Source organism: Ceratotherium simum, chromosome 23 (assembly GCF_057802395.1).
Source record: "Ceratotherium simum simum isolate JZ-2026a chromosome 23, ASM5780239v1, whole genome shotgun sequence".
In the NCBI taxonomy this organism is placed as follows: Eukaryota; Metazoa; Chordata; class Mammalia; order Perissodactyla; family Rhinocerotidae; genus Ceratotherium; species Ceratotherium simum.
In genome coordinates this window covers 41,102,453-41,115,055 of record NC_141922.1, presented here as the reverse complement: position 1 = coordinate 41,115,055, position 12,603 = coordinate 41,102,453, and the positions used below count along the sequence as shown (strand labels likewise).

Here is a 12,603-nt window from a genome sequence, read left to right as displayed (position 1 = left end):
AGGTACGTCTCCAAAATTCTTCATCTGCTATCCTGCTCACTTCCATTTCCCTACTTGATTTCCAATATGCTGCGAGAGTAATTTGGTGCCACTGAGTTTTGAGCCTGAGGCTTTGTGCAGGTAATAGATTTCCTCCCCCCAACTCTTTAATCCCGTTGTATTCTGTCATGCTTCTCCTTCACTAGAAATTATTCCCAATTTCTGCTCCTGGGTGCTTCTAACCTCTCTGTGGTTTGTCACTGATGCCTTCATGAATCTTTACGGACCATTCATCTGCTCACTTGTTCAGTGCCTAATAAGCACCTACTATGTGTAAGCCACTGAGTTATCAGAATACAAAAATGATTAAGACACAGTGTTTGTTGGTATTATTCTGCGGCCTCAAGGATCTCAGTCTCTGGTGGCGCAGACAGGTAAACAGAGAAGTATAAGTTACTACATTAGGTACTGTAAATTGTAGTGTGGACAAATTATTGTGGAAATAGAGAAGGGAGGGACTAATTCAGCCTTGAAAGATTAAAAACAACAGCACAGAACAAGAATATCTGAGCCATATCTGAGCACCTGAGAGGGACAAGGGCTTTCTCGCAGAGCAAACGGCTTGTGCAGGTGTGCGGGGTAAAAGGAGCACAGTGGGACAGGTGCCAGAGCACCAGAGGTGGTTTACTCTGGCTGAAGCGCAGCACACGGGGGCAGTGGGAGAAAATCAGGGACAAGGATGAGAGGAGTCTGGTACAAGTTTGTTAGGGCCAAAATGCAGATCAATTGAGCAGCCAAAAGAAAGATGACTGTAACTGATTATAAAACATTAAATAAATAAAAATCCATAAGCCTGCAGCAATAGTAAAGAGAAAAATATACCTTTATCTGAGACCATTAGAGGTGATTATTACACTGACTTCTGATTCTGAAAAGTGGTAATTAAAAGGAACAAGATAAGCATTATACCGCCTTTTCAGAAGGAAATACAGTTCATCCCCAGATGATAAGAGTAAGGTCTTCCTTATAGGAGAATACCAGCTAAAGTATGTAAAAGGAATGACAAGATTAGGAAATCACTATTTTGTAACCCACAGTGAAATAACTGATTTGGACAAATATCATCAATGGCTGCTAAAACCTGGGATGAACAGTTTAAGGGAACAGGATATTCTCACAGTGGCAAAGAATCATCCCAGAGATTACCTGCTAACTGGAACGGGAAACATATCTTTATAAAGGAGAGATCTGGTGCTTACCATCTCAACCAAGAGATCAGACTAACAGCACAGCAGTGGACAACCTGTCATTGTGCCTTCTGAGGTGATACGTTATGAATACATAGCCTCATTCATGTAGTATTCTTGCCAAACATGTTTCACCCAAATCTTCAGTTTACAAGAAATAGAGGAGACAGAGGAAAAAGTCAAATTACACCACGCAGAAGTAATCAGACAAATCCAGAATGTGGGACATCCTATAAGACAATGGGTCTAGCTTCTTCAGAAAGTCAATGTCATGAGAAAAAAAAGTGAGATTATTTTTCTTTTAAACAGGCTAAAGAGATAACAACCAAATGCAATGCCTGAACATTATTAGATCTTGATTTTAAAATGAATACTATACGATAACCTTGGGAACAACGGAGATACCTAAATATGGACAGGATACTAGATGGTATTTGGGACCTGCAATTTTCTGTAGTCTGATAATGGTCTTGTGATTATGTAGGAAAGTAGCCTTATTTTTTATGAGATGCATGCTGAGTATTTAGGGATGAAGTGTCATGAAACATTGTCTAATGGTTCAGCAAAATATATACACACATATACATATATAGAGACAAATATGGCAAAAAGTTGACAATTACTGAACTTAAGTGGTAGGTATGTGGATAATCATTGTACTTTTCTGTCAGATTTTCCATATATTTGAAATTTTTCATAATAAAAAAGTTTGAAACATAAATGTAGGGTCAGATAATGGAGGGCCTGTTATGAGCTTCTTAGGATTTTGGACCTTACTCCTGAAGGTTTTGAATGGGTGATTGACATGACAAAATTTACATTTTATAAAGATGATTGATTGATTGCATTCACTAAACTAGCATTTATGGACCACCTACATCAACCGTTGAGTGAACCCTGAGCTAGGCGCTGTGGGAGAAAGGAAAACCAAAAGGCATTGCCTGGCCGGAAAAGCATTTACCATGTAATAGAGGAGATGAGACACAAAACACTGAGCACAGGTAGAGCTTTCTTGTCAGATGAGGTGACCGGGAATGCTGGGGAAAAAGCACAGATGCACAGTGCCTCCAAGTACGTTCCGTGTCAGCAGTGTAGCCACAACACGGTCCCAGAATGGACGAACCTACAGCTGACTGAAATCTCCCATCAACTCTAGCCCCTTGCTCTCTCTTTATTCCTTGATGGCAGAACTCCACTCCCAGGAGAGATGCTGAAAAGTGCCAGCTTTCCTTGAAGTAGAACGTGGGAGTGTGACCCATTTCTGGCCCAAGAGACCTGACTCAGGGCTCCTGAAATCCACTAGGGTCTACTGACAAAGGTTTTCTTCCCTGATAAAGACAGAGACATGTGAGAAGATCCTTTCCCCTCCTTCCTGCCTGCCTTTAAGTGCAGTTGGGTGAGGATGTGATGCTTAGAGGTGGGGAATCAGGAAGGGAAAGCCAAGAGAAGAGAAGCAAAGAGGTGGACCCAGAGCCCTAATATCACTGAGCCACTGAAGAAAGCCTGCAACCTCCTAACACCAGACCTCTTGTTATGGAAGAAAAATTACCTCCTTTCTTCAAAATCATTCATATTCAGGTATTGACACTTACAGCCAAAGCTCCTCAGTTAGCCTCCATTTGCAGTCAGATGCGTCTAAAACCAGTCCCGACCTCAGAACAAAGCAGTTAAAGGAAGCCTCAGCCACGATTTTGAGTCACCAACCCACTGAGTCAGTTCTGCTCCTAATCAAGCTGCTTGGGATGGTCAAGAAAAGTTCACTTTCATATCCCAACTCTGCCTGACCAGCAGTGACTGACTAATGCACTGTGCTGAGGATGCAACATGTGAAGGGTTAAACACAGGTTCTGTGGAAAGAAGTGTCTAGACGCACAGTGCCAGATACCTGCGTGGGCCTCACGTTTGCCGTCGCATACATGGATGGAGCTCAGAATCAGAAAACCTGAGTGTGTGTCCTAGCTCTACAGCTCACTGGTTTTGTGATTTTGGTCAAGTCATTTAACCTCTTTGAACCTTCTTATGAGACAGTTGTTATAATTGAGATACTGTAAGTGAATGTGCTTTGTAAACCATGAAGTGTCCCACATTTGGGAGCTCTTTTGTCTTATATTTGTCAAACTTCAGCTGAGGACCAGGTTGACAGAAGGCAGGGATAGAAGAAAGGAATTCAAGATTTGAGCCTTGGGTAGTCAGTAACCGAACACCTAACCAGAGGTGCTGATCTTGGGTAGAGAAGGAGAATTAACATGAGGCCAGTGTTCCAAGGGAATCAGAAGTGAGTTGTGGCCTAAATGGTAAAATAGAGTTGGAGAAGATTCCAAAAGCAAAAGTGAAGATGCTAAAGACAAAGAGAGAAACCATACATTGGATAGCTGGGATTCATTGCCTTTTTTTTTTTTTTTTTTGCTGCCCCAACACCTGAGGGATATGGCCCCACCCATCACTAAAAGTGGCTCACCAAGGCCAAGAATCTCAAGGGTGACAGGGCAGAGTTTCCAAAATCTTCAGAGGGGATTTGAGGGCAAAGTTCCCTCCCTAGGTGAAGCCACCCCAGGGCAATGAGCCTCTTCCTCCAGTGGCAAATCGCTGGAGTAGACCAGAGGCTGGGAGCCCAAGTGTAAGGAGAGGCAATCAGAAGTTGATAAAGACTGTCAGTAAGCTAAGGGTAGCAAGACCATTTATTTTTCTCTCCTCCCTCACAAACCCACCACACTTCCAAAAAAGCCCAGCAAGTAAAAGTTAAGAAATCAGAAGAGGGCCTTTTGTAACAAAACTCAAAGTTGAGAAGAGAGCCGGGGACTCTTAGCATAATGCGAGTTACTCCAAGAGGCCCTGACTCTCCAGGTTATGAAAGGCCTGAGTGCCTGGTAAAGTCTGACCTAAAGGCCAGAGGGTGAGAAGAGGCTTCCTTTAGTCCCCTCCTCAACCAGATGCTTCTAAAGCACTCACCAGCCCCATGCAGGGAAATGGAGAAAAGAAACAGACTGACTGACAAGCCCACAAGCTGAGAAGAGGTTGAAACCTAGGAGGGGGCAGAATTCAAAGTTATATTTTTTCATAGCTGTATCTCTAATGTCCGCAGCCGAGACCGGCACATATAGGAGGCTATGAATGAAAGAGCCCACAGGGAGGTGGCGAATCCCAGATCAGATGCGTTCTCCAATGAACTGAAGAGAAGTGTGTGAAAGGGGGCCTGGGAAATGAAGGCTCCTCACCTGTGGAGAAACAAGAGTGTGGGCTGGACTGGGCAGAGAGCCCTTCCCAATTCTTAACCCCCAGCCCCAAGGACTCCACACGAATCCTGCAAGGAGGCTGGAGCCTGAAGAGAAGGCTGCTCCCCACACCCTCTTACACTCCACGTATCGCTAATAGTAAGGCTCTGAGTGTTTCGTTTTTGTTGTTGTTGAAAATATTCAAAGCTGGGAGATTCTACATAAGGATCCCAATTCTTCACTCCCCTTTGGGGAGTTAGCACTAGGCCTGCATTGCCCCAGGTAAGCCATCACTGGAGCTGCAAAACAGCTGTCCACATTCACACACCACTGCCACCTCCTTCCACTGCTCCCAGGAACCAGGCCCCATCTGGTTGGCCCACCGAGCAAAGGCTTGGGTTGTTAGCCTTACAGTAGTAACTACTTCTTGTATCAAAGTCAGTTTCTATAAACAGTGGAAAGTTGGAGAAAACACACTTCTGATAATTGAAGACTATTCCTGTTTTTAGTCAAGAGCTGTTATGTTTAGTGTTTTAAAAGCGTGGTTCTTAAACCAGACCGCCTGAGTTCAAAGCCTGGCTCTCTCTTTTACCAGCATGAACCTAAACAAGTTACCTTTTCCCCCCATTTCCTCATCCTATTCCTCATTGGGGATAATATCACTTACCTCATATGGTTGTGGTAAGGATTAAGTTAATCCTTGCAAAGCACCCACAACAGTGCCTGGCACACAATAAGTCTCCATAAATATTAACTACTATGACATGCAAAGTACATATGTGTCAGAAGAACAGAATTTAAGATATCATTATGGGCTGAATTGTGCCGCACCCCTCCCCCTCAATTCATATGTTAAAGTCCTAACCTCAAGTACCTCAGAATATGACTGTATTTGGAGACAAGGTCTTTAAAGAGGTAATTAAGAGTAAATAAGGTCATTGTGATTGGCCCTAATCCAATGACTGGTGTCCTTATAAGAAAAGATTAAAACACACACACACAGAGGTAAGACCATGTGAAGACACAGAAGACAACCATCTCTAACTCAAGGAGAGAGGCCTTCAGAAGAAACTAACTCTGATGACACCTTGATCTCCGACTTCTAGCCTCCAGAACTGAGGTAATAAATTTCTGGTGTTGTGGTACCTTGTTACGGAAGCCCGAGCAAACTAATACTTGCATCCTGATGAAACAAATTTCACCTACTTCACAAATTTAATTACCAGCCTAGCCCTGAGGCATCTGAACATAAACTATGTTTTAAATTCATTCAACATTTGAGTACCTACTATGCCCTGAAAACTGCACATTTATTGATTCAAGCCCTTCATCATATAAGCCAACTTTATTTCCTTGTCATTTAACAACTCACTTCTAATTTTTTCCAACCATTTTCTGCTGGGCAGCTTTATGTGGCAGTTGGTTGTCTGCTGCAGCTTCTCCTGATTAATGGAAAATGATCCTTGTTACGGATCTGTTAGGAATAGCATTAGAGATCCTACTTCAATTCCGGCTAGACATCAGAATCACCTGGGAAGTTTTTAAAATACCTATCCCTGGGCTAACTCCTTGCCCCAGTCTCATTTAGTTGGTATCTGTGTGGCACTCTGGCAATTGTACTTCTTTAGGTTTCCCAGATGATTCTAATGTGTAACCAAGGTTGAGCACTGTCACTCTAGTTTGAAAGGGCCTTGAAGGTCACTTTCTTTGCTACTCAAAGTACAGTGCACAAACCAACAGCACTGGCATCAACTGGAAGTTGTTAGAAATGCAGAATCTCAGGTTCCACCCTAGCCTACTGAATCAGAATTCATATTTTAATAGGATTCCCCACACAATTCAGATGTACTATAAAACCTGAGAAGCACTGAATTTCCACTAGAATCTCCTGGAAAGCTTGTTAAAAACAAGACTACCTGGCTTCCTCCCAGAACCACAGAATCTCAATCTCTGGTAAAGGCCTGGGAATCAGAATTTTATGTATTTTTGCATAGCTAGTCACACAAGGGCCTGAGGCTTAGGAATCACTCACCTAGGCCAATGGATACCTCCCCTCAACTACCCAGCCTCTGCTTAACCTTCCAATTCCTTTTTGAAAATAAAAAATATAACAGAGTTAAGACTTTTATTTTTCCCTCATGCGTGCAAGCTTACAACTATTTATACTGTTTAGGAACACAGAAATAATTGCATTATTACCAAAGTGTCAAATTACCAAGTAAGACAACCAGTTACTAATTACTTTGGGGAGGTCATTTTCACAGAACACAGCAAAATTTCCAAATTATACTTCCAAGACCAGAGTTACATTATGAGACCAGGACAAGCTGATAATTCTAACCGTCACACAAGCCTTCATCTTACATAGGAAAAAAAGACTGATATTCTAGTTAAGGGTCTCAAGTAAGCACCTTATTGTATCTTTCAGAGAGTTTACAAAAGAAGAGTCTCTCTTTCTGTGGACGCAGGGGAAAGAAAGCATCCCCTTCATCTGTTTTTGAGACTCCCTGTTAATTCTCAAGACTTTCATTTGTAAGGCCCATCTCTGGAACTTCATTAGTTAACACTGAAAGCAAAAAGCAGACCTGATGTGATAATGACAGCGCACCCCACCACTATCACCACCAAAAGAGAGTCCTCACCTCCCAAAGTAGTCACAGCTCAATTGCCACAATGTCTTCGACTTTCGACAAACAGTACAAGTGGGGAGAGGGAGGTACAGATGAAACCAGGTCGATCATAATTGATAATTGGTATAGCTAGGTAATGGGCATACAGGGTCCAAGGACCATCCTCTCCACTTCTGTGCATCTCGGAAAATGTCCATAGAAAAAGCAGAAAGTTTAAAAAAAAAAAAGCAGACCTGTACAGCTCTATTTTCCCATTATGCAAAAAATGGGGAAGTGGTGAGATCTGAGTTAGAGGCAGAACAAGCAGCATATAGCATTAATCTTCCATAGACACAGGCCACACCTGGAACAAAAGAGAAAGCATCCAAAGTAATATTGTTCTGTTTTTGGTTTGTTTCTGCGATTTATAAAATCCACTAACGATGAGATAGCGACGGGACAAAACTTTGGGCATACCCTCATCTAGGTATTGTGTTTGCCCACAAGCCCTTTAATTCTCCCATCCCCGCCCTGGGAAAGGTCCATCCCTGGCCCCTCACCACTGAGAGATAGGCATACTCTCCCTGAGGCTTCTCAAGCCACTTCTATTCTGCTTTTCCAGGCCCACTCCACACCAGGCTCATTCCCACTTTTGCGGGAATTCTGTCTAACACACCCTCTCTACAACTCTAAGTTAAGGCCTCCCCAGCTCTCGGGGAACTTAGAATGAGGTCTTCCATAAGGAAAAGGAAGTTGGGGGGAGCGCAAAGGTAGATAAAGTTCTACTTCCCCACACTCAGGGATGAGAGGGGAAAACAGGACACAGACTAGCCCAGGTGGGGAGGGCCCAGCTCAGCTTTCACACCCACTGGAAACGAGCCTTGGAAACCCAGAACAGATTCTACCCACCCCCATCCCCATGCCCCAGAAAAGCACCTCAGGATCCCGTAGACCAGAGACTCAAGCCTCCTCCTGTGGGTATCTGAAGGTAGAAGCAAAGAGAGCAAAGGACTGCTGAGAGTGGGACAGCTGGGAATACGCATCCAGATGGCCGGAGGCCACCACAGAGGAGGAAACAGCAGGAGTCAACTGGGTCTTAGGGGGCAAACATAAAAGTCAGAAAAGAAGTAAACACTAGCCCACAACACTGCTGCCTTGGGGTTTATAATTCTAGCAGATGCATAGCCATGAAAAGAATTTTCAACTTCAGAATTATAGAGCAAACCCAGGAGATGGGACTAGGGTCTGACCACAGACCCACTTGGCCTTCTGGCTTCCTCTACCCTCTGCCAGCCCAGTGTGTGTACATGGCAAGTCCCCAGCTGTCTCGCTAGCCGTATGTAGAAAACCCTAGTTTTTCAGTTGTTTTCTCTTTCTGAGGTGTGGTACTACTGAAACAAAAAAAGAAGGAATGCGGAAAGGGGTGGAGGAGGAAGAGAGGAAGAGGGAGAGAAGGGCAAGTAAGGAGGTGTGGAGGTGTGAGACGAAGTCAAGTAGACACAGTCCCACAGCTCGGAAATCTCTCTTCCCCAGCACCCCCACTATACACTCTGGTCAAGTGTGAAGAAGGGATAAGGGTAGTTGACAGAGTACCTCGATTCTATGTGGGTCCAGTCCCCACCCTCACCTGGAGCCAGAGCATGACAGTGAGCACATGTCCACACATACCAGCTGCCCATCAGTCTGGGAGCCAGAAAGGTTCCTGGAAGGCTGGGGAGGGTAGGTGTGTGTCTCATGCACTGGCAGAGGACCTGGGTCCACAGACAGTTCTTGAGATCCTTGTTGACCAGGAAGCCAACTGATGCCAATAACAACCTAGACAAAACTCAACAGCCTGATGGTGATGAGGCATGGTGCAGACCTTGACAAAGGTTCACCAGTAGAAGGGCCCACAAGCAGGAAGAAATGCATGATGGTGTAGAACACATGGCATACTGCTTCTCACCCTTAATTTCATCCATGCCCAGCAGTCAAGTGCCATTCTGCTGTATGTCCTGCACGGTAGCATGGGCCCCTAGCTAAAGCCAAAGATCTAGGAGGTGGCACCTTGGCTGGTGAACCTAGGGCCATGGAACAATCAGTTTTGGCTGATGGCCAATACCATGTGCACTGGCTTCATTTTGCAGTGGCAATAAAAAACCTTGCCATTGATGGCATGCCTGGCCTGCATGAACACAAAGCGCAGCAAGTCACTGGCCATGAAGTAGCAGAGCTTGAGGATGTGCTGGTCCTTTTATAGGATGACTCATGAGTATCCATGTTAAAGACAAGTGGGAAAGGCCAGAGCCAAGAACAGGGTCCAGGCAATGTAGAAAAAGGCAGCACACATCTGAAGCATGTGTGCTTAACATATAAACATTTGGGGTGAGATCACATAACATGTGACACTAATGTAAAAAAGAAGGCCATGGGAGGCAAAAGAACATGATCATAAATGCGATATTCTTGTAACTGAAGTCCAAAGGGATACAGTGCACAGAGACTAACATGAAGAGAAGGCAGAGAGCCAAACACATGTGGTCAGCCAGGCACGGGTCCGGCAGGAGGTAGTAGGCAGACTTGTGCAGGATCAGTTGGACTTGTTTACCCCAGGCTCAGGGGTCTCCAGAGGCTGCTTTGCTGGACCTTGCCTGCCCTCCTTTCCTTTCTCTGCACGGGCCCCTTCACTCATAAGGTAGTACTGCAGGGGATTGGGCCACAGTTCCTCGTTGATTATCTCGACAATCTTGTCTGACTCAATGGAGCTGTGGTTTGAAAACCACCCAAAGAAGCTACGGCTGTTGTCTGGGTTCCCCTGGCACAGGGACTGGAGATCATGCCCTGGGAGCCACTGGATCGGAGTAGAACGAGAAACCACCTGACCGGAAGGGCCACACCCGTATTCCTTGATGAGCACCTTATTTTGGAAATATGGGTTGCGCCCAAAGTAGAACTTGATCTTGTAGCCCAATCTGGCTAGGCCAAGCTCTTCCACCTCCAAGCTGTTCAAGTAGCTGAGCACCTCTTTATCTTCGTTGTTCAGAAAGGATGATAGCTGGGGGTGGTTCTGAAAAGCTTGCCCCCAGAAGCCCGGGATATTCTGGATGAGGAGATTCCTGCGCTCTAAGTGGTGCAGTCGCAACTGCCCGAACTTGCGCGAGAGCCGAAGGTAGGCCCTGTCCGCCTGGGCGTTCATGGTCTCCAGCTTCAGCTGGACGGTCTCTAGCGTACCCATGCTGCCATCTGTCGCCGGGGGCCCTGACCCTGCATCTTTCTCCAGCTTCTTTTCCTCTACCACCGGGACGGAGGCACACTCCCCAGTGGTCCCTTTCTTCGGCTTCCCACAAGCTGTGGGCGGAGGTCCCCTAGGCACTGCGCTACAGGTTTCCGGGGCCTTCTTCCCTGCGGGGCCACGCCGATTTCCAACGCGGGGGCCATTTTTCGGCCTTCCCACGGTTCCCACGGTTCCCACGAAGACAGTATCTGTTGCCAGGCGCTCCGAGAGGGACGTGGCCTTCCCCGGGCCAGCCCTGGAAGCGGCCTGCCCGCGACTTCCCGCCGCTCGGGCCCGGAGCGCGAGGCCACAGTCCTGGGGGCGCCGGAAGGCACCCTCCTCCGCGGGAGCAGCGGTTTCCAGGCCACCCCAACCCGCGCCAGCCTGCACCTGTGCCGCCTTGGCTTCCTCCCCGAGCCTCTGGCACTGTGGAGGGTCCGGGTCGCGCGGGGCGTCGTCGGGAACAGGCCGGACTCGGCCTCTGGCACGGCCTTTGCCCCGGCTTTTGACGCGGGAGGACTTTCTACCTCTACTTCGGCCGCTCATGGTGGAGGCAGACGCCGCTTCAAAGCCACGCTCCGACCCTGCCACCTCTGGCGCCAGCTCGCGGTCTCCACTGAGCGGGCCTTGCCATGGCAACCGCTGACGTCACGCCTGTACGACTGTACCGTCGCGCGAGGACGGGCTGCGCCCGCGATTGGCTCCGCCGCCGCAGCTGCGCAGGAGCCCACCTTCACAGACGCGCTCGCCCCCATTTCACCCTCACTCTCCCTGTCGGGAAGGGGTGTGCTTCCCTTTAATTTCTTCCCGCTGGTGTCATTTGTGCCCTCAGGGTCTCATAGGATGTATCTAGTTCCTCTTATACAAGACAACCTGAAGACAGCCATCACGTCTGTCCCCCCATCATCTGCTTTCTGACCTGAGCATCTTCAGCTCCTTCAGTTACCTCTTGTGACATCTGTCATGATGAAACTGCTCTTGCCTCTGTGTCTCCTTTCCAAAAGCCTTTGCTGAGGGATTTGCCCTGGTGCCTTAACTCCAGAGAACGTAAAGGTGGGTACCATAATGCCAGACCACAAAACAATTTGATAGGTGGTGGGATGTTAATAGTAATTATAAAACTAACAGCAACTAGTGTATTTTGAGTATCATTATTTACCAGGCACTTTACTAAGTGCTTTATATGCATTATCTCAGTATATGAGGGCAGTATTCCCATTTTCCAGATGAGAAAACTGTGGCTCAGAGATGCCAAGGAACACTTCTGAGATTACACAGTAAAGGATGGAAAGCAGCATTTAAACCCAAGCCCATCTGACTCATAACCTTCACAAGTGGCTAGCCCTTCCTGGCCTACTCAGCTGTCAGTTACCGTGCTAGCTCTTAAGAAGGCCAGGCTTGCCTGTTAAACAGGTATCAGTAGAGCACCTCTTCTGCCTGGGAGCATCACCAGAGTCCCCTAGCTGCCTCAGTCCTAGTTTACAGGGCTGAACTCTCACTCAAGGCGTAGGGCCAGGAGTGAAGGCCAAAAGTCAGAACTCCTGTAATTGGAGTAAGATAAGAATGTGGTCAGCGAGTTTAATTATCATTCAAGTTGTGGAGCAGGGCTTCCCAGGTTGAGGTTCAGAAGCAACGCCTCCATAGTGGCAGTGAGGAGGCCCTAGAAACTTCTTAAACGCTGCATGAAAATACCCAGACAACCTATCTGGTGTTCCCAGAGGGTACCCTGGACTGTGCTCTTACTAGCCAGGTGATAAGACCATGCAATAGTGTGGCCAATGGTGAGACTGTGACCAATATGAAAGTGTGAACAAAAGCCTTTTGAAGTTGTCCTTTCAGGCACAAAGGGAACCTGAAGCCCCTTGCCACCAGCTAATGGAGAAGTGAGCCGAACAGCCGCTGGGAGATCAATACCTCTTTACTCTCGTTACTCAGTGTGTGGCTGTGGACTTGCAGCCTGGCATCACCTGGAAGCTTGTTAAAAATGCAGAATTTCAGGCCCCACCCCAGACCTACTAAATCAGAATTTGATTTTTAACAAGATCTCAGGTGATTTGTCTGCACATTAATGTTGATGCATAGGAGAAAAGGAAAAGGAGGAATTTTTTTGGTATAGGTGGGCCTTACTTTAAACCAGGCCAATACAAGTGACCTCTAACATAGCCTGCAAGGCTCTACACAATCTGGCAAATTCCCTCCCCACCACTATCCAACTTATCTCTCTGACCTCATCTTTTTCTCTCTCCCACCACTCCTCCAACTACACTGGGCCTCCTAGCTGTTCTTCAAACTCACTAGGTAAG

General features: G+C 46.6%; 1 protein-coding gene across 2 annotated transcripts; it reads right to left on the bottom strand.

Annotated features, from left to right (window-relative positions):
- Positions 1-5,065: 5,065 nt before the first annotated feature.
- Positions 5,066-10,895, bottom strand: TSPYL5 (TSPY like 5). 2 transcript variants are annotated; one of them, XM_004431190.3, is made up of 2 exons: positions 8,675-10,895; positions 5,066-7,411 (listed from the first exon to the last, which is right to left on the bottom strand). In XM_004431190.3, exon 1 carries the CDS (start codon positions 10,844-10,846, stop codon positions 9,617-9,619), a length of 1,230 nt encoding a protein of 409 aa, XP_004431247.1. In that variant the 5' UTR covers positions 10,847-10,895; the 3' UTR covers positions 5,066-7,411; positions 8,675-9,616. The 2 variants fall into 2 exon arrangements, with proteins under 2 accessions (XP_004431247.1, XP_087303732.1); XM_087447606.1 differs by having other exon boundaries at positions 8,716-10,895.
- Between the last annotated feature and the right edge of the window lie 1,708 nt (positions 10,896-12,603).